Consider the following 21801-nt stretch of genomic DNA (forward strand, 5'->3'; position numbering starts at 1 on the left):
ATGGCTCAAGAGTGACTTACCCCCTGGGCTGTTTCATGACTGGCATCTTTTATGAGACCACAGTGGGCCTTCCAGGCCTGAGAGGTCAGACAGCTCGACAGCAGCGGTCAGAATGAATGGCTCATTTCCTAGCTGTGGCATGATGGAGACGATACAGTTCCTTCAGGCTGTCAGTGACGAGGCGCACAGACAGAGCAAATCTGAAAGAACATGTCAAGCCACTGTCTGCTGGCCCTGCTTCATGTACTGAACACCACACGGGTAATTATGAGCTGTTTCATTGTGACAAACGTCCACAGAAGACAAAGTTGCAGGGTGCTCATTTTTAGCCCGACTGGAAAAGGCAGCTAGTTTTTAGCCACCCCAGAAGATGTGGTTGATTTCATTTTATATGGAGTGAAACAATGAGTCAGGATGGGCTACTGCTGAGCTCTCGATGTAAAATGCAGCCATCCCATCTGGAGGTGACTGAGTGGGATTTGTGTCAGCAGGCATTGGATATCCTCGCTGTCGTCTTTTATACGTTCCCAAGGAGAACGAGGCGAAGGGAGGCGGCGTAGCTCTGAACACGAAAAGGAATTCTGGCTTCTGCCTGGTGTGTTTTATGAGAACGTCGGACAAACGTCATCGGACAGCTCACTCACAGATCTCCGCGGCTATAGGACATCTCTGGTTTCCATCACGCCCAGTGGCACAGGCATGTACAGTATAAAAGGACAGTTACGATATACACACACACGTACTAAGAATTTTCTGTAAACACACAGACCAATAAAAGCTCTCCTCCACAAAGTGAGTGTTAATCTCCTATCAAAAGTCCTATCTGTGCGTTCTGTTTGTGCGTAGACACGCTACAGAGGGTCTGGGAGCAATCAAACGACTGCAGCACAGAGCCCGTCTGAATCCTGTTTTCCTGTGCGTCTGCACCCATGTACCAGTGGTTCCTCCCCAGTGCTCCAATAAAATGGCACTAATGATCCCTCCCCCCACCCCCTCACCCACGCTCTGCCTCTGGCACTGGGCCTGTGGATGCACAAACCGAGGGGCACTTTACGAGTGGAGCGGCCGTCCTTACCCGTGATGTCATCCACAGCTCTCACTTAATCGCGTCAATCCCCCGAGAGCTGCCAGCCGACGCAGAGGAGGAATAGAACTATTTCTACCTCCTGTTTTCACCCCTCTCCATCTTGTCTGTCTGTCTGTCTGTCTGTCTGTCTGTTTGTTTGTTTGTTTGTTTGTTTGTTGATCCTCAGGTTGTAATAAGTGCTGTCTGTGTACCACACACACTCTCTGAGTCTGTGGGTGGATGTTTTTATGAAAGACCTTTCCCAAAGTATACTGGCTGTCCAATTACTGACACATTAACTGCTTCTCATCTGACGCACTGCGCGGACACTGACTCACTGTTTTCAGAAAGACTCTTTTCAGGCAGTATTGAGGGATTATAGGGTTATTTGTGCTCTTTGCATAGCTGTTCCCTTCCAAATACAAAGTACACACACTCACACTCTGTAAATTTCCCACCTTAAAAACATAAAAAATATTATCTGTTACATGTCACAAGTTAGCCATGGTCCTTTTCATTTAAAACCATTTAGACATTTCCATCTGTGCTTGAAAAAGTAACAACAGCAAAACATGTAATAGCATTAAGACAATGTTTTCTGTTATTGTTAGACTTTAACTAAAACAATAAACCATATGAAATTTTAAATTTGTATGCTAACAGTTTTGAAGTAACCTACAATAAAATATTTTAACATTGTTAAAGCAGCTCAAGTGACTGCTGTCACATCATCAGCATATCTGCAACAAAATATCAAATTTCTGTAAACAAACAAAACAACTAAATATTTTAATCCTGACGCACTTGTACACACACTCACATACAGAGGCACAGAAACCGTACACACTTCAGCCTAGGTAGCTAATTATGGTGGAAATGACCCTTTACTCATTTGAAATGAATCCAGACAAGCTCTCATAACACCTACTCAATTAGCTGCCATTTGTCCTCTTAAAATGAATGACTCTCTCTTTTCTCTGTGACCCGAAACATGAACACGTCAGTCTTTGATCTGCTGTTCAGTTACATCACATCTTCCACAAGTGATGTATTGCAACACTTAACACTCACATTCTAGTGTGCATGGGAAAACACTGCACATTATTTGGATGAGTTGTCCAGCTACTATTCTGAAATACAACAAACATACATAAATCTGTTTAGTAAAAACTACATATTTTGCATAGTCAATCCGTGATTCAGCCTATCAGCAGTAATAACATTTAGAATTGCAGTAGTCAAATATCAGTACAAATGTTCCCTAGTGTATGTACATTATGTGTATGAAAGGCTCATTGGGTCAATAGATATTAATGATAACGTTTTTAATAATTAAACATGTTTTATGAGCATGTATTATATCAGGGGCAGCAGGATGATTGATAATGACATTTACTTGAATGTGAAAAATTATGACAAGGATTTGTAGTGGTCTTCACGTTTCTAAAGCAGCTTCTGGTCTGAGAAGGTGCTCAGGCCGCCGAGGACAGGTGACTGGCCTTCACCTCCCTTCCTCTTACCTCTGAAAAGAAAACAAGTCATAAACCAAAAGAAAAAAAACATTCTTGGCTAAAGAATCCACTGGGTGAATGGAGAGGGAGGAGTAGATGGAGCGAGAGAGTCCATTAAAAAGAATGACGGCCACAAAAAAGGGGAAAAAATCCCCATGGCAGCACACAATGCCATAGCTGGGGTTAAGTGCTAGGATTTCAGTCGATGGGGGATTTGGGGGTCCCTTCGTTTTTAAGCCTCTGTCCCCAAACCTCGCCTTCATCCCACCTCCCTCTCCAATGCACGCTTTCTTTCTCTCTCCCACTCTCACACACATGTATGTCTCCTCCAGGATCTACCATCTCCTCCCCTCAAAGTCCCAGTCATCTGCCATAATCAGAATGATGATATACGGGCCCCATTAAAAGAGAGGGGCTGCTGACATGCAGGACAATAGTCCCTCACAGCGTGTCCAGGAAGCCTGCCCATCCAGGTGCACTCTCCCTTACAGCCAGAGGCCTGCCGCTCTCCCTTATTCTCTCCCTTTCTCCGCCTCTCCTTCCACTGCTCTCCCCCTCTCCCCACGCAGTGTGAGCCCATTGAGAGGGAAGGAAGGAACAGGAGAGCAGCAAATGGGGAGCGGAGGAGCCGCGTGGGGGAAAGGAGGGATTTGCAGCACCGTGATTTTAGCGAGCGAAAGAGGAGGGTGTGGAGACGAAGGGGTGAGGGAGAGCTCAGGTGTGTTGAAAAGACAGGACATTTGAGCAGTCGGCAGTGGGGGGAATCGGGGAGCTTGAAACAATGGTGATAATAAAAGTCTCCCCTTTCACCCTGCGTGCCTCTCTCGCTCTCTCTCCGGTCCCCATCCTTACCTGCCTTACCTACCGCAGCGCATCACGAGGCACAGACGTATAGGTGAAAGAGGAATGGGGCCGGTGGGACAGGATTGTTGGCGACAGGGGGGGCGGCGTGCATCACTTGATGCCCATCAGCACATCCTCTGTGACACCGCCGGCTTGTCTGTCAGCAGGTAACTTAGACCAAAGGGGGTGGGTCTGAATAGACACACACACGCGTCCACCCCAGTTCACCCTGAGACCTGTATTATCTGTCGTTTGCAGAATGTTTTCACGTTGAGTTTTCTCTCATAGGAGACAGCAGCAAATCAATAAGGTGCTTGTCCTGTGCTAAAGACGGTCACTGACCACGTTTGACTTCTTGATTGTGACCTTGACGCCGTCGCTGATAGCTATGGCCACTTTCAGACCCTCCATAACCTCAAAGGTTCACTGCACAAATCCCAATACTTCAGCTAGTCTGGTAATGCAGTCCGGCTGTCTGTGTGGTCCTCCACCGAGCTTCAGCAAAAACTAACCAGCTGACAAGTTACCGTCATCCTCTCAGATTTGTGATGACCCTCCTTTATGACACCTTAAGAGGTCTGCTGTACCTATCCAAAGCATTTTATCCACCACTGAAGTACTGCAACTTATTATACACTCAAGCAGATTAATACAAATAATCTCCTAAACATCCTTTTTAGTACTGCCAAATAAGTGGTCTTCGAGAGAGTGATCATGAGAAGACGGCTCATAGTAAATCTTAGCTAGAGATTCCTAAAAACCATGCTGATCATTTTTATTTTAAATTAGACTACTCTGTTTTCATATCAGTATATTAGTTGAGGTCAGTGTAAAGGGCTTAGTTTTCATGGTTCAGTATTTGATGATGAAAACCTCTGAGGTACAATAGTTCTTGCAGGCATTGTAGCGTCCTTGGCTGTTGTTTAGTCTTTTGTAAATGGAAACACCAAAATTCATTTTCATCCGTTCATACTAATCTTGTGTCTCAGTTAATACTTGATTTTGTGGAGGACTTTGTTTTTCCTCCCTCTCTGGTCTTTGCCAAGAGTGTAGCTTTCTCCATCCGCTGTGCCTAGAGCTGTTTTCCAGGACATCCCTGCCATGTCCAATTTAACATTTGCCTCTCTTCTCTTTCGCCAAGCTGCGCTCCCTCATCGTCCTTCGCCTACAGGTCCTGTGAGGAAAATGAAAGCTTGTTGGGGAGATGCAGTCAACAAGGTGGTAGGAATTTTAATGACCGGCTTTCTGCCTCCTTTTCCTCTCCTGCCGTTTTGGCATTCAAATAACGATCCAGTAGGCTTTGCCGTTTGGCACCCACTGGCTTTCCTCACTAAAAATGGTGGTGGACAGAATAAAGGGCACGTCCAACCCCACCCCCTCTGCTCACACTTGATGAAATACAAAGCACATTTTAATTAAAGCCAAGCAACACAGCTTCAAAACAGATAGACTTGGTGAAAAGGTTACATTTTAGATTGTTTCTATGTTTTCATCCAAATTTGTTTAGTTCAAGGTGCTTCTCGCAAACATACAGCTTATGCTTATCCATACAGTACGTATGCATATTGACTGTCATACTGTACACATACCATCACACACAATTGCACATATACATGTACATGATTGAGATGACAAGCTGAGACCTCATTCATTCATCAGGACCACTGAGGAGAGCAGGTAGAGTTTGTTATTTTGGGTCACTCAGTGGTAGGTAAGGCTGACAAAATCCTGACGTGTGTGTGTGTGTGTGTGTGTGTGTGTGTGTGTGTGTGTGGCAAAGAGAACCCCCCCCCCCCAAATGTACACACATGCACCTTTATTCCTATATTGTTACCTACATTGATGCTTTCCCACCAATCACTCCAGTCCTCCTTTAATTCCTTAGTACATAGTGGAACAAAGACTCATGACTTTCTTGTTTGTGTCTGGTTCAGCCTTTTTTCAGTTTATCCTGTACATGACGATCCAGACAGCAGCTGGTTGTGAATGCGATTACTTAGATCAGTCTGGCTGACTGCAAGTGACACACATTTTTCTTTGCGAGTGATGAATAAGGCTACTACGTGAACATCCGTCTGTCAGGAAGTGTGTCTGGGCCGTGCAGTAGATGTCTTGTTTTATCATTAGATGGCAGCTTTTCCATTTAGGTTTCCAAACTGAGAAAAAAAATCATGCCTGGCTAATTACTACACACTGAGTCATCTATTTTCCAGATATAGTGAATAATAAACTTCATATAATGCTTCTTTCCAAAATGGATTTGAAGCACTCTGCAAACAAACACTTCCTTTCCTTTTCCGTTCCACAAACACTGCTTCAGACATCCAGCTCCCAGGGGCAAATTTGGTTTTTATTATATTTTCTTCTCTCTGTCAACAGTTATCACAGAAGCAGTAAACTGGGGAAAAACACCCCAGTTATTGGCATTTGCATGTTTGATTGTAAAACTACTGCACAATGTTAAAACAACAGATTCTAGACAACAATGAGCTGTTGTTGCAGGCAACTAGTTGTTCATTTGCTGTTAAGTACCACAATGACGCCAGTTGTTGTTAATGATGCTCACTTCATTTGCCCTTTGCCGGCATTTAGAAAGCTTTAAAAACTTCCAAATAAAACTATAGAATCTTGAGATTTAGGTTGCATTTTAGTTTACTTACATAAAGGTCATTTCCTGTAGTTTAGAATTCTAGAAGCACTGACAGGCAGACACAACCACAGCAAGGACTTTCCCACCGTACTGGAAGCTGAGAGGTGTCATCACAACCGTGGGTCCTCAGGTGCCCGTGAGTCCAGGCGTCCACTCCCAGTAGCTGACAGGCTGTAAGTGTCCCCCAGCAGCCATGTTTTATCTGACACCCTCAAAGGTTACACAGTGCACGGGCTGCAACAAAACTGTGCTTTCGGCATACGTGTGACATGATGTGGGGGGTGGGGGGTCCCTAAAATAGAGTGGCATATTGTCCTCTTTCACTACATGGCAAATGTCAGTGTGTGACATATACAGGCTTATGAAACTGGCACGCGAAGGCAGGGTGGGCTCGCCTGTCACACTTTATTAGCCCGAGCAGAAACACTGAATCTTTCCCATCTGACTTTGTGACACATTTGGTCCACAGATGAGCCGGGTTGTAAAACAAGCCGTTGGATGTTAACAGAAACCACACTACCCGATCAAATCCTCCCACTGATGAGCAATCAACGTGGAGGCGCGAGCCCCCGCGCTGTCAGTCGGAGCTCATCCTAACAGACGCACCTTTGAAATTCACCTGGGAGCTGCACGTGCCGCGCGCTGACACGCAGCTTTGTTGTGTTCCTTTGTCTTTGCCAACACTGCGAGGAGAAGGGCCCAAGTGGTAACAATTTGAAGTCAATAAACTCTTCTCATCTAAAATGCCCTGGCTTCAAAAGAAGCGTGTGGGTGTTCTTCACGGCGGTAATGGAATTGTTCAGCACGCTCAGGGATTTGGCAGCTGGCTCACTTTGGAAAAGAGGATGACAACCTGTTAAGACCCTCTGCTGCACTTTTCCCATGTTTAGGTAGAGATCTGTGCGTATACACGCGGCTGACGCTTCATATGCCGTACCATAAATAGCCCCCCACCAACGCATGGGCAGCCTTTGTTTGCACTGTAAACAGGTCTAGGCAGAACAAGCTCCTTTCACTTCCAGGGCTAATGTTTAACTCCAGCGTACATGCAGCTCGGCTGTTGGTGTCTCTCAGTTTGCCCCCTCCTCTCCTGTGACATGGCTTCCTCTAAGTATGAATCTAGTGTGCAACATGTGTTTATGGATCTGACACAGGAGGGCAGTCTTTCAACACTTGCATCTATGTGAGAGACCAAAGCTTCTGCTGCTGCTGCTGCTATTTTTTTAATAGGACGTGTCTAATTACCAGATCAATGCTCATGGTTTTATTCCTTCATATTTAGCCAATAGGAGAGACTGGTTTCCGCATGACAAAGAGCCCTCGCCGCTTGGTTTAGCTGCCCTTTGCTGCTCTCCACTCTTTCTGTTGCCATTGGCTTCAGAAGTCACATTCACGTCTGACCTTCACCTTTCATCACCGCTGCCTCACCTGCCCCCCGTCGTCATTTTCAACCAGCATCACTTACTGTACGAAGTGAAAAGACTCCACGGTCAATATTTATTCAGGTAGTGCATTAAACTCCTGTCCACCAACACCAACAGCTCATTGAAATTCCTCTGTATGTTTCATGCGTCCCTGCTTCTTTTTTCCGTTACTGTTTATACAGTGACTGGACTTAAATTTGCAGTTCATCCCACCACAAGTCTGTGAATTTTCATGAAGGTCTTGTCTGTGAAAGCTATCGAGCTGCTCAGGTTTGCCAGCTCGCGCTGGAGGAGGCTCTGGGGGTTAATGTTGTCCTGCAGAGGAAGTGGCTGCAAATCCTAGGAATTGCTGTTGTTTTTGATGTGTTGCTAAACTCCCACCCAGCCCCCACCTCCACCATCAAGCCCCTACCCCACCCTAGAAGCAGGGGATCCTATTAATCATTCTGTCAGTCCGGCAACACACATTTGGTTCATGGACACACATACACTGTGCAGCAAAACAAACAAATAAATAATGTAGCTGGTCACTGCCAGGCTGCAGGAGTCTTAGGAATGAATGAGAAAATAATCTCTATGGAAATGGTATAGAGAGCTGCCAGGTTTGTTTGCTGCATAGTGCTTGTGCTTCATTGTTGAAACCTTTATTGGCCTTTGTTGGGTTGCAGAGGGTTTGGTGTTTTATGGTTGATTTCCTATGTGATGCCAGGCTCATAGAGTAGCTGTGCAGCTTGGCATTAGTGTTTTTTTGGCTCATGCTGGGAAGTCATCCGCTCCTGTGAGCTAAAGAGGCTACCTTTTCCTCAGAGGTACAGTACAGCAGCTCTGTGCTGGATTGTAGGTGCGCGTGCATCGGCGTCGGTCTGAATATTCAGTCATGTTTCTGATTTGGTAACGTCCCTCATTGTGCCCCTTGTGAGGGTTTGCATAGCTTGAGCGTACTATTCAACAGAAAGCAGGTCAATTCATTCAAAGAGTGTCAGCAAGAGCCATGGTTTTGCAGAGAAACCACAAACCTGCTACACTGAACATATATGCTTATTTCGTATACCTAATCAATGAATGGTTACGTGGCCACATGACAGATTATCATTCTGTATAACATTAGTTTTTCTTCGCTGGGTGGAGCTTTCTTCATGCCTACTGCTAAACGCTTTTACTGCTCTGTGTGTGTGTGTGTGTGTGTGTGTGTGTGTGTGTGTGTGTGTGTGTGTGTGTGTGTGTGTGTGTGTGTGTGTGTGTGTGTGTGTGTGTGTGTGTGTCTTAAGGGGCCCCACTATACATTAGGTTGCTGCGGTGACATCACTGCACATACAACGTTTTAATACAACAGGGCCATTTCAGGGGTTGTGAAGAGACTGTGGGATCTGCATCTGTTCGTGAAACGGGATTTTCTTTCAACACATTTGGATTTTAACCTGAAAAGGTGGAATTAAAGCCGTGTCTTTATTTCGACTAGGCTTTTATATGTCTAACATTTACATGTGCTTCTGCGTGTTGATTTATCAAATTAATAATTGCATGCGTACTTTACATGAACAGCAACCTTCATTGTGTCCTGTAAGTACAAACTTCTGAGTTTCAGCCAGTAGAAGTAAAAGGGGGGAAAAAAGGGTCATTGAGGTTTGCGTAGTGAGAACCAAATCCTTGATCAGATCTTTACAGAAGGTGAGAACACAGATCTGAGGTTAGCCCTTCAAGGGGGTTTGTCCCAAAGATGAGAAGCAGAAATCCCAGAAGCTTGTGTGCTGAACGGTGGCTGACGGCTCTCTGGAGCCCTAACCTGCTGCCATGCCAGGCTGCTGTGAAATGGACACTTGTGGGCTTTGGCCTGTTCCGTCTGTCTGCAGTCGTTAATGATAACATGCACAGGCCCTCAGCACATGATGCTGCCCAAGTGTGCCACAGTGTGTGTGTGGTGTGTGTGTGTTGGTGCATAATAACTCTCCTTGGGCAGCTTCAGTGGCAGACTTGACCATTCACAGCAGCCCTAATTTCTAATTGCAGCATAAATTTAACTCAAATAATATTAACATGTCAAATAATGAAACACACACACTTAACATTAAAATATATTCCCTTTATTAGTGTTTTATTGTTATTAGTGTATTGCATTTTAATTATTTCCAATGGAAATTATTCTCTCACAAGAAATTGTTTTTAAAATGTGCACGTTTCCATTGTTTTTCAGACGTCTATTTCCTGATTAATTGAGGAATGTTTTCAGAACATATTTTTTTATATGAATAAATATATATGATGCATATAAATAAATAAAAGATATTGATATTGTCATATCAAAATAGTCCTAATGCAGCCTCTTTGTGTTGTGTGTCACTTATATGTGAATCATAGAATAAACGCAGGAGCCTGAAGACCTCGGGGCCTGTTCCGCTGAACGCTCAGACCTCCCAGTGAAGTTTTGGTGGATACCGTTTTCCCGTATTTTGGTGCAGAATGCCTCGTCCATGCTGCTGAACTTTGCCTTGTAAAATATGACGGGCTGATTTTCCCCCACTGCTTCAAATATAAGATTAACACTGTGATTCCCAGTGTCCCAGAAGACAGCTTGATTGATTACATCATATTAAGGTCATTTCTACATTGGGGTAATTTTCACACAAGCCTCTCGGCAATATTTTAATGTGCAGTTGTTTGGCGGCGTTGTCGGCTCCTCGCTCCTCTGATCTGCGGGAAATGGATGGCGACATTAACGAGCGATTAATTAACAACAACAACAACATTAATGATGAGGGGACGGGAGGCGTTGTCGAGACCGTGCTGTTTTTTGGAGGCAGATTTAATTCCCAGTCATATTTATTCAGCTTTAGCATATTCCTTGTTTACCTTTCGTAAGTTGGTCGTCAGGTCGGGTTTCGTTTTGTAGTTATTATTATTATTTTAATAATCATTTATTGATTTATTTTGCTAGAACAGAACAGTTCGCTGAATAATAATTATATTCCCTTCAGTTCAATTATGATTTAGTTCGGAAATATAGCTCTGTAATATTCGTTGGCATTTATCATAAGAAAATATAGTGACGGATCCCCTGTAGCCTAATTTTCACTGGGCCATTAAATCTGATTTCTCATTTTCATTCGGAATTAGCCAGCAGCTGTCATTGAAAATAAATCGGGCAAGAACATAAAATAAAACCATTCTTCAGACTCGAAGCAAAAGCGGAAATTATTAAATATTGCCTGTTTACAGGTTTGTGTTTCGGCCTGCAGGGGGGAGTGACTCAGCAGTGTGTCGCGTGCTATACTGAACTTGAATACAATTAAGCAATCAAATATGTGATGACAACGATATTAAAGCTGAAAATTGATTTGGATGTTAATTGATGAACATTAACCGAAGAGCTACCTGCGCGCGTTGCCTGGATATCGTAATATTAAACTCGCCCTTCTGCTGTTGTTGGAAGCTGTAAACTTGACTGATTAATGTCGGTACCACTTAACAGGAAATGTTGATTTGCCGTTTTAAAAATACTTTTCCAGCGGTGAGCTCCGGTAGAGCTCGCCGGTGTCTCTACAGTGTCTGCCCCCTTAGCGCTTCATATTTCTGCTATCACTGAGCGCAGCGCCCGACTGTCTCTGACATCATGTTAACAACACTGCAGAAGGCCCTAAAGAAACGCCGTGGATTAGCGGTCACATTTCTCATTTCCCATAGACGCACAAGGTCCTGAACCCAATTAATGGCTAATAATTACCTAGACAACTTCACTGGGCGCTCGTAGGGACTTCAGTGCAGGAGGGGGGGGGTCGTCCGCTGTGGAGAGCCACTCCAAACTCATCATTATTGTAGAAATAAAGGGCTTTCTAATTGATTAGCTGCTGTGATTTGACCAAATATGTGCTGATCGATTCGTGAAACACGTGTGGGCTGGAGCACTTCCTATTGTGTTTATCATTTTTCCTGTCTGAGGTGACAGAGGTGCAAGCGGTCGCATCACACTAGTGTGCGCGTGTGAGCGCGTGCACGGGCGCTCGCCTCCGCGCACCTCCCAGCGCCTCGCCGCGGCTAGTTATCGTGTTTACTCTCTCATTACACCGAGCGCGGCCGAATTACATTTCGCAAATTTACAATGCTCACAGTGCTCACAAAAGGGCCCGCTGCGGCTTTTTGATGTCCCCCCGGCTCCCGGCTTCCCTCGTCCGCAGGCCGAACCGCGAGGTGCACCATTTCACATATCTGGTGCGCGCTGATGTTATCTGCGCGTAACGTCTAATCCAGAGACCCGGAGCCTTTTCCATCGTGGATAAAGCTTGGGTTTCAGCAGACTATGAGTGTGAGGGTGGGGGTACAGTCACCGCAGTCTGACCACACCAATCCACTGCGTTATGAACACACACACACACACACACACACACACACACACACACACACACACACACACACACACACACACACGGAGTCATCAGTGCGCGTCCTGATTACACGTTATCGTTTATGTAAAGCTTCGACATAGGTTCTATTATGAAAATATCACTTAGTTTTCAAGAAATTGTTGTATCTACATTTTATCCAAATTGTTAATTATCCCCTTTCTTAGTTAACACCTTTTGTCCTAATTGCGGGAATTGAATAATTAAACCCATTTAGCAAAGCGTCACGAGCTGCGACGAGAGCGTCTGTTTTGTGTGGTGGTAAATCCAGTGTGGAGTCTCTGTACGCCGAAGGAAAAGAAGAAAAGCTGGCAGGCCGCTCATATTTTGGCCCGGCTGAAGGCCTCCTGTCAGCTCAGGTGATATGAAGACGTCATCGCTCCGCCAGGTGGAGAATAAGGAAACCGAGCCCACTTGAGGAAAATTGTGTCCTTCGAAGCTGCAAACCCGCCAGACAATTACTCTCCACATATTAATAGGAGTCAGTGCAGCGTGAGAGGTTGTGCCGCGCATTCGAACAGTGCAATGGACACGTTCACAGTAGGTGCAGATCACCTGCCACGGAGGTCGCACCGTTTCCTCTATAGGCGCAGCGACAGTAAGTCCTTACCCGATTAAATAATAAGCTTGAATAATGCAGTAAAAGAATAAATCGCAGAACAAAAATCCGAAATAAATGCATGGAATTATCTTATAATGCTTTGTTCCATGTCCCTGATTATGTCCGTCGACCTTCTTTGCTAATTAGAAGGATTATTAAAACACAGAGGGTCCTGTGCAGATGATTTAGCGCCCGTCCAGCCGCACACCTCTCTTCCGGGGACGGAGCCAACAGTGCTGCCTTCCTGCGCTCCTTCGGCCGCTGCACAAAAGAGGGAAAAAAGCCGCAACTCTGCAAAGCAAATAGCCCAAAACAGTATTTTCTCCTCCACACGTTTCCACAGCCCCTTTGAAGGGGTCGACGTTTAAATGACGCAGAAAAGTATTCCCCAAACGGGCCCGCGTGTCGGGGAGCGAGCAACACGTTTTCTCTGCAAACGTAATCGCACTTAATTGCTCCTTTTAAAAAGGTGTTGCACCATGTGAAACCATTCGTCCAGCCCGATGTGAGAAATATTCAGAGGCCTCAAATGTCTCAGGCAGCTGATGGAAATAATTTCGACAACTGGAGGAACTTCTGCCTAATGCGGTTCAGTTTTTAAGTTTTCTCCTGCGTGACGCTGCTGAAGGACGAGGCATCGATAGAGCAAATCGATTAAGACAATGGATTATTGATAGCTTGTCGCCACGCTCCCACGCTTCCTCCAGACACCAAGGAATAAACAAAACCTTTGAACACCACTGTTATTCACATGATTTATTATTTGTTTATCGACCGGTCCCTTTTGAGTCAGTGTCGCCATATGCGCCGGCTACAAGGCCATATGTCTTTAATATGCATGTGTTAATACTGCATGGATTATATATGTTGTATGAATTTTTATGTAGATTAAAACTCCCCACACTTTAGGTTGAGACGCTGTAGAATGAAAACGCACATGGCCTACGATCCCTTGCATTTTGTAAAGCCAATACAATTAACCTCTCTAGGATGTCAAGACAAAATCCTTAATATGATCACGTCATTCATTTAGACAGTACCTTAAGTTTGATAAAAATTTGTTTATTTATTTTAATAGGTGTATGCAAACAATAATAATTATAATAGTAATTTTGATGCGTGGTGCATCGGTTTTCCATTAAAGGGTGGCGTGATTAGTGTGCAGAGAATTGATCCCTACCGCTGTCCCAGCAGACTGCAGTTGCTCCATCACCACAAATCTTTAATAGGCTCCAACATAGAGTCGCCTTTATGCAGCCAAACTAAACGGAAACCATTCCCATATGACATGCAGGCTACAGGCCCAAGCACCACATGAATATGTCGTCCAGCCTCGACAGTATTACTTTCATTTCATATAATATATAAAATAATATGCACAGCTTCTATCAAGCCTCGTTTATTTTATATTTCGTTGTTGTTGCACATTGGAGTCAATAACATAAATATACAACTTTAATTTTTCAGTACATTATAATTAAATACTCATAATAAACATTAACATAAAAACAATAGTTGTTTCACTCATAAATGGACCATTACATTTTTTCAAATTCGAATTAATTAATAATCTTTATCATTCAGTATGCCTTATGTAAATATATATGAACTGAATTGCAAAAACAACGTTAACACGTCAATAATGCAAAAGAAAAATGTCTACACGTTACTAAAAAATTACAAGTGTCTTAAATAGAAATCTGAAATTACCTCGCTGTCCTTTAACCTCAGGCTGCTGGTTGCACTCGGTAACGCAAAGGCGGTTTCCTCCTGCCTGCAGCAAACAAACAGGTGCAAGCAAAAGTCATGTGAGAAAGTCTGCAGCCCACCTTCGTTCAGGTGATCTGCGCGTGAAGAAGTGACCGCTGCATATTGTTAGAAATATGAACATTGGAGCAAGAAAGAAAAACCTGCCCGTCTCCGCGGTCCAGACTCTGATGGTGGAGACTCCGTGCGTGCGTGAGTCACACAGCTGCTGGCCGCTGCTTTTCCTGAGGACGACGAGGTTTTCTCACAAACACACACACACACACACACACAAACACACACACACACACACGCTCCAAACCAAACCGAATCAAAGCTTGTGTAGAGCGTCTACACACGAGCCGTGCACCTATTTATGCCTGCGTGGGAAATAATTAAGTTAAAAATAACCTTTGCAATTCGACCACTTTTTGGCATAGCACATGTTGATATCAGCCGCGTCAACAGCCGGAATGCGAGTTTCTGTAGGTCTAGTTACAAGGAAGCTTGTTTTGGTAAAATCACAGTGCCATATAAATACAAAGTATTACATACAAATAATAGCAATAAATATTATTATTGATAATAATAATAATTACTACTACTAATAAAAGGCTATTTGTATTATTATAAGACGACCTTGACTTCATCATACCTCTGTATGTCCACCGCCACCGGAGTAAACCAAGTTGTCGCTGTTAAAAGGGTAAAAATCCAAGGTGCTGGCAGTAGCTGAATGGGGTGGGTGGGGGTGCATGGGTGAGGAGGGGGACGAGGGTAAGGGGGATGGCAAGGGGGGACGGAGGGAAGGTGAGGTGGTGAGGAGAGAGCAGGAGGAGGAGGAAGAGGAGGAGGGGAAGAGATAAGTGATCTAAAGGGGAGACGATAGGACAAAAAAGTGATGATGATGAATACATTGGAAAGTTTTTTGGCCCCGGCAAGGGTGTCAGATTGAATGGCCTGTGCGCATGTGCGAAGGTGTCCAAACTGACAATGCTGGTGAGATGAAGATAGTGTTGTTGCTGCTTCTGGGCTCACGGAGGACGACGAGAGGAATCTACAAGCGGACAAGATGAGATCCAAGGCGAGGGCGAGAAAACTGGCCAAAAGTAGGTTTGATTTTCTTCCCCTTCTTATCGCTTTCAGCCGCCGGCACCAAACTGCTGCGTCGGTAGATGTCCACGGTGTCCCTGTCATTTGTCATATCCTTAAGAGAGGAGGGGGCGACGCTTTGTCCGGGGACAACTTTTGTGCTGGAAACGTGTCCCGCTCCGGCCGCTCAGCCGCGTTTCTCCGCGTGCTGCTCTCGTGGCTTCGTTGGTTCCTCGTGTCAGAAAGTTTCATGTGTGATGAGAAGCGCCGCTGCCGCTTTAGTCGCTCGCGCTCCTGTAAAGTCACTGATAAACACCGGCGCCCGAGTCCGAGCTCGATCGCTGTCACCTGCTCCGCCGGTCGCCCGGGGCTCGGCTGAGGCAGGTTTCGTTTCCCGAAAGTTAGCAGGAAAGTTGCTGAAATGGATACTAACTTTTTACGCAGCCGTTCCAAGTCTTGTGAAATAACATTCCCGGCTTTTGAAATAGTGGGCGCTGTGGCACCGCTCTGCTGCGAGCTGCTGCTGAGCTCACGCCGAGCGGAGCGCGCGCGCCCGCCCGCTCGCTCGCTCGCTCGCTCGCCCGCAGACGCGGACGTCGCGATGAGAATTCAGAAATAAAGAGCAATATTTTAATGGCGACATTTTCCCTCGATCCTGCTCGAGCAGCACGCGATATCGCTCTCTGGCAACTTTTGCTTTGGTCCCACGGCCCTCGGACTGCTGCAGACTGGTTCCTCCTCCAGGGAATGTCAATCAATAATGCGTCCTGGGCAAGAAAGCGCCCATACTGCTACACAGTGGACTACTCCTCGCGTCACACGGAAAAATCATGTACTGAGTTTGAACATGATTTTGCTGCTGGGAAACGGCCGTGTTTATTATTTGTTTATTTTTGGTGGGTTGATTTAGGAATTGTTGAAATTATTTAAAACCATCGTCTCATTCCTGCATGAATGTATTTGTTTATAACGAGGGGGCTCAGTCTGGTTCATACAGTCATGTGAAAGACGGTTGCTCCATACAGATTTATGGAGACCTGTTGCCTTTTGAATTTGTCGTATTTTGCGTGTTATTTTTTTGTCCGCAATGAGTTTGAATTTGTTGTTCTGCAAAAAAGTCATTTTTAACTGGAGACATTTATCTTTTATCGCGTGTGTGTATTTTTTACAGGGTTTGAAAATATCTTTGGTATTAACTCTTATTGTTTTGAGGGTCGGACGTATTTAATTGCATGTTTACAGGCCTTTACAAACTTGGTAACTTTGCCAAAGCCTTGCCCTCGTCAAAATAATGCCAAATCTTGTATTAGAAGAAATTCTGGCATTAAAAAAAATACTCGAATATTTACACGTGAGGCCTAAAATGAAATAAATGTGTGCACAGTCTTCCAAACAAACCACAAGCGTGTTTATTTAAAATTAAACTACCACTCTGAGGCTGTAGTTCGTTTTAAAATGCTAATTATGCCATGTGGTGGGGTTATTACGTTTAGTGATGGTTTCCAGGAATTGAGAAAAATAAGAATGAATTAAAGGAATATCCAGCGTTTACAGGTCATCTCTGTTGTTGCCGCATTGATTGGCGCACATGGATCAGATTGCCGTGTACGTTTAACAGACAGGGAAAAAAAGAAAGAAATTGGCCAAAAGACCGCAAAACGCTAATTGGAGTGCTTTGTAAAAATACTTGAACACGTGGAGGATCCTGCTTCTTGCCAGTAATTGCTCTTGGTCTTGATCTCTAAACGGCCCTGATAGTCTGTTGATCCGGGTGCTAATGAACACAAATACCTGGCTTTGTAGCACCCTCATATCGGACCACTGGGATCCTCTGCAGCCCAGAGGCCTCACACCGCGCGTGCGGCAGCAGCAGAGAAACGCGGGGCTGGCGTGAAAAAATATCGTGTTCTTCTCAACATTCAAAACATGCAGGCCCACAACTTTTGAATACGACGCGTGGGAGTCTATTCCACCCTCGTGTTTTTTTTCTGCCGCTTAGGTAAAATCCTCTAGACTGGGCCCAGTGCAGCGTTCGCCAGCTACTTTGTCATGGTATTTTCTACCTACTTTTAACTGTATTCTCTCGACATATTGGATACATGAACTGCACGTTCAAGTACACGTAGCACTGCCCAAACTATAGATATTGATTGATTATATACGCATACGTACTGGTTTGTTTACATTGTGCTTTGGGGGTGGGGGTGTCTGGGTTAGGATGGCATGCCCCCCCCCACAAGCGGGTTTGTTTTTGCATTTGTTGTCACATTTCTGCATCTTTTATTATTTAGTTGAGTTTATGAGGCTCCCGAGGTTCAGAGTTTAATTTGAGCTCAACCGTGTTACGCCTGTTGGTCTGGACCTGTGCCCTCACTGCTCTACAGTAGCTCCTATTGATTAGTGAGCATTAAAAGTTTCAGGAAGAGAAAAACAATGTGATAGATTTGACATCTTTTCACATTTTACAAAATATAAGGGCATATTTTATGGCTTGGCCTCCTGATATGTTAAAATACAAAATCCATACACGTAATTCAGAATAGAGAAAAGCAGCGACAGTTATTTAATTTTTGTAACTTAAAATGTATTCAATTCATTTGTCCACCCGTAATCCACGCGCACGTGTGTGCGCGCGCGGTTCGTGAGGCGTTTATCGCCTTCCGACTACTTTTTATAGTGGTGTTCTGCTGGGCTCATATGTAGCTTTAAATTGGGTTTAGCTCAATTATGACTTCCGGTTGCTGATCCCCCCCAGTCATTTCTCAGTGTGCAGGTGAGGCAGACGCTGCCTCGCGCCGCCTCGCGCCACATCTTCTCCACGGAAACCTACACAAAAACAATTAACAGACGAACATGTAATCGCTTTTCACGCATGCAGAGAAGCGCGAAGGGGATTGTGACCGCAGCTTACGCAGGCTATCGATTTTCTAAGCACGTCTTAGTTACACGCCGCCTGTATTGTCACAAAATAAAAGGTAGTCTTTACGACTGTTTTTTTCTTTGATTGTTTTTGTTGATTTTGCGCAAAACGGAAACTGGCTCCATCTCCTCACCTACTGTACCACCTTTAACAAATGCTGACAAAACGAGTCCCACTCTCTGTCCCTCGCGCACCCTCCTTTCTCTCTCTCTCTCTCTCTCTCTCTCTCCCTCTCTCTCTGTTTTTGGCTTATGTATACTAATTGCCAGATATGCTATTGATCTTTGTGTTAAAGGCTCTTACTAGATGGACTCCCAGCCATGAACTTGGCCTGGCTCAACAGCTTCTGATGTTTTGACAGAAGTAATAAAAGCCAACCCATAACACTTTTAAAACCAACAATGGTAGCAATGTTGAACTTCTGGCTAAACGCTCATGGCCTTGTGCAGGCTCCCATGCATTACTGCTTTGCAGCTGTAATGTGTGTCAGATAGCAACTCCTCTGTGTTCACAGATTAGAGCCTGAATGATAGCATCATTAAATAAAAATAAAGTCAGTAAGTGACCAAATGTTCATTAATGTTGTTAATCACTTTCTTTTTGACTTTTTTGAAAATATCCCCTTGTTGCTACAGCAAAAATAATGAATTTATGGTGGTTATTGGATTGGATTCCAGTCAAGTTGGATAATCTCCTCCCAAGGTTTCATGCTGGACATTTTCTAGTGAAAGCGAATGGGGAACCTGAACTCCTGCGGTCTGTGTGAACCAGTTTGCATTAATTTGTGATGCTGTTAATGATCTGTGCCGCTCTCTGAATGCTGCGCCGCCACTTTTACAGTTTTCATCTCAAATGACTGAATGTGATAATTCTAATTTCAGTAATCTTCGTATCACAGCAAATTGAAGAAATAAGCAGCCTCACAATGATTTCTAAATTCAAATTTGTGGTACAGAAGCATTTACTTTCTTTTCACTTTTATTTCGATCAGAGCTTTTGGATGAGTTTTGGGACGACTTGTGCCAAATTGTAAAGGACTGAAGGTTTCTGTAGCCTGACTAATTGCGTCAGGCCACATTTGGCATGCCCAGATATGCCGCATGAGTACTTGATTATGGGAGTTTGTTGATGTCAGCTCCTCGTCCTGGCCTGTGTTGTACAGTAAGCGATGAGTCTTCTTGCAGTGTAGCCATCCAAGGCACGACATGCTTTACACAGTATGCTGTGCACTGAGCTTGTGCAGTCATAGACATCCTCTAAAATGCCAAATGTTTATGTCTCAACCCTTCAAGTATCAGCATAACTCGGCCTATTTGTAAAATGTTAATCTGCCGTGGGGGACGTTGCTGTGGTTAAGGTTAGGGCGAGCGTTTGGTCATGGTTATCGGTAGTCTGTCTCAGGAACAGATGACGTGCATTCCTGCACATAACATAATACAAATAAAGATGCATTGCTTTTTGTAACCCTATCTTCACATTTGTTTTTGGTGAATGTTCCTTCCAGTAAAGTATTCACATTACGCCGAAGTCTGGAGACCTGCGTCGTCTGGTGTCTGCTCGCTAAATGTTTGGAACAGTAACCGTTATAACCTTTGTGAGATCTTCCTCCTGCGCAGAGAGAAATTAAAACACGAAGGCTGTGAATAATTGGAGTTCAACAGCTGTAACAGAAGATGATTAATAGGTGGAAGGATATTTCAGATGGTATATAATAGATGGTAAGATAATTGGTTAAAGACCCCAAATATTTTCTTAACTACATTGTGTGTCTCCTTCTCCGTGATGTTTTGGTTTAGTATCAGTGGAAACGAGATGTAAAGAGTTTAATTTGGTCGAGTACAGGTGCCATAACATGAAACCTGAATTGAGCGAAGCATTCCCACAAAAACACACCGGATGCCCTCATGTCTTCATCACATGGTTTAGACGGATCATTTCTATGTTTTATATAGACAACTTTTAACAGCATCAGCACGCTGAAGGCTTGGAATCAGTGAACACACACACACACACACACACACACACACACACACACACACACACACACACACACACACACACACAGACACACACACACACACACCTTAGCGGTGACAGATTTTCGGCACCGTTATGGTTTAACCCCAATCAATCACAAACTAGAAAGGTTGAGTGGAAATGTCATATGAGCAGCAGGAGCTGGCACCGTTGGCTGGCTAAATGTTTGTGTGTGTGTACAACATTTTGTACAGTTGTTGGAGGTCCTGTCACTGTTGTGAGCTTTGACCTTGGCCCGGTGTGCTGCAGAGATGGGTGACCACCTCTTACACCTGGACACACACACACACACACACACACACACACACACACACACACACACACACACACACACTGCTGGATGGTCTCGTGCCGTCTATGCTGAGTCAGATTTTAATTTGACGTATAAATACAAATACATTAAGCTCTTGCGCACGGCTCTAAATCCCTCACGCTCCATTGATACATTGACCTCACATTAACCACTTGGCGAATACGCCTCTTTCCTGCCGCGCGCCGTGACCTCATTCGCCATGTTTGTAAAAACAGGACAATCTCCCGATGGCTTGGCAGTGGCGGCTGTGGCATGCCTGGGAGAGCTTTAGATATGTGCCCAATGTTTTCTTTTTAGACGCCCCCTGTTTTTCGTCTCTGCTCGTACCCTTCGATTTCAGCCTGCAGGTCGGGTCGAGTTAAAAATACCCTCGCAGCTTTTAGCAGCAGCGTAAAGAACAGTAAAAAGAGGAGCTGTACATTAGGGTTGAACATACTCTGTGTTGACCCGTGGCTGCTTATTGGGTTACACCAGCGCGCTGCTCCATATCTAGGCCCAGGCTCTCAGAGCTAAGAATACCCCACTCTGCTGGAATTACCCTATAGGAAATAGTTAATCTTTACTTTTGGAGTATGCTGATTAACTCCAGGCCGTTGTCTCTCTGTGTGTCTGCTGTGATTGCGCACCACCTGCTGTTACTGTGTGTGTTGTTTGCAAAACAAGGGGCAAATGTGTGGCGGCCCTAATTAGTGTTTCAGCAGCCCTCATGATTCCTCCTCACATTGTGATATCCCCGGTATTGCCCGGCATTGTGACTAGTCTTATCTGGCTCTAATCCCGATTTGTTTGGTATTAGCCCGCTCACTCTTTCACTTAGTTTCTCCATTTGTTCCTTTTGCCGCTCTTTAATCAGGAAAAGAGTTATTGCAAATACACGTGTTAAGAATTTCTGGTATTAACTGCACAAACACAAGTGGCAAAATGTGATGCTATTCTAATTCCCCTTCCTTTTCCTCTAGCTTTCCTGACATAGATTCCCAAATTGCTGCTGGTCTCTGGGGACCCGCACAGTCTGAGTCTGCCTCTGCTGATGGCTCATCCTGTCCAGATATGATAGCCGACAAACTGCCCCGTCCCCTGGGCTGTGTTCTCGTCTTCCACACGGACAGTGGTGTTCAGCGCCGCGTGGTTCTAAACTCCCCCTGCCCGCCTCCCCCTTTCATCAGGCCGCCAGTTCAAAGACTTGGCTCCATCTTCATTTCTA

At 44.6% G+C, this 21801-nt stretch overlaps 1 protein-coding gene and 1 long non-coding RNA gene across 13 annotated transcripts in view; one reads left to right on the forward strand and one right to left on the reverse strand.

Moving 5' to 3' along the window:
- Window positions 1–21801, forward strand: part of prdm16 (PR domain containing 16) — a 196494-nt gene that overhangs the window by 38273 nt on the left and 136420 nt on the right. For 9 of the 12 annotated variants that reach the window (XM_055510210.1, XM_055510213.1, XM_055510207.1 and 6 more), the window contains one exon: window positions 4562–4638. The exons of 2 other annotated variants lie outside the window; for them this stretch is intronic. In XM_055510210.1, coding sequence (XP_055366185.1) covers window positions 4562–4638 — 77 coding nt within the window. Of the gene's footprint in view, window positions 1–4561; window positions 4639–15036; window positions 15345–21801 lie in introns of those variants that run through there. One more of the 12 variants, XM_029156610.3, reaches the window with a different exon arrangement.
- LOC121202338 (uncharacterized) lies at window positions 13873–15360 on the reverse strand. Its single transcript, XR_008695125.1, has 2 exons — window positions 15228–15360; window positions 13873–15106 (listed from the first exon to the last, which is right to left on the reverse strand). It is a non-coding gene; the product is annotated as an uncharacterized LOC121202338 (long non-coding RNA).

Source organism: Betta splendens, chromosome 7, assembly GCF_900634795.4.
Source record: "Betta splendens chromosome 7, fBetSpl5.4, whole genome shotgun sequence".
Lineage (NCBI taxonomy): Eukaryota > Metazoa > Chordata > Actinopteri > Anabantiformes > Osphronemidae > Betta > Betta splendens.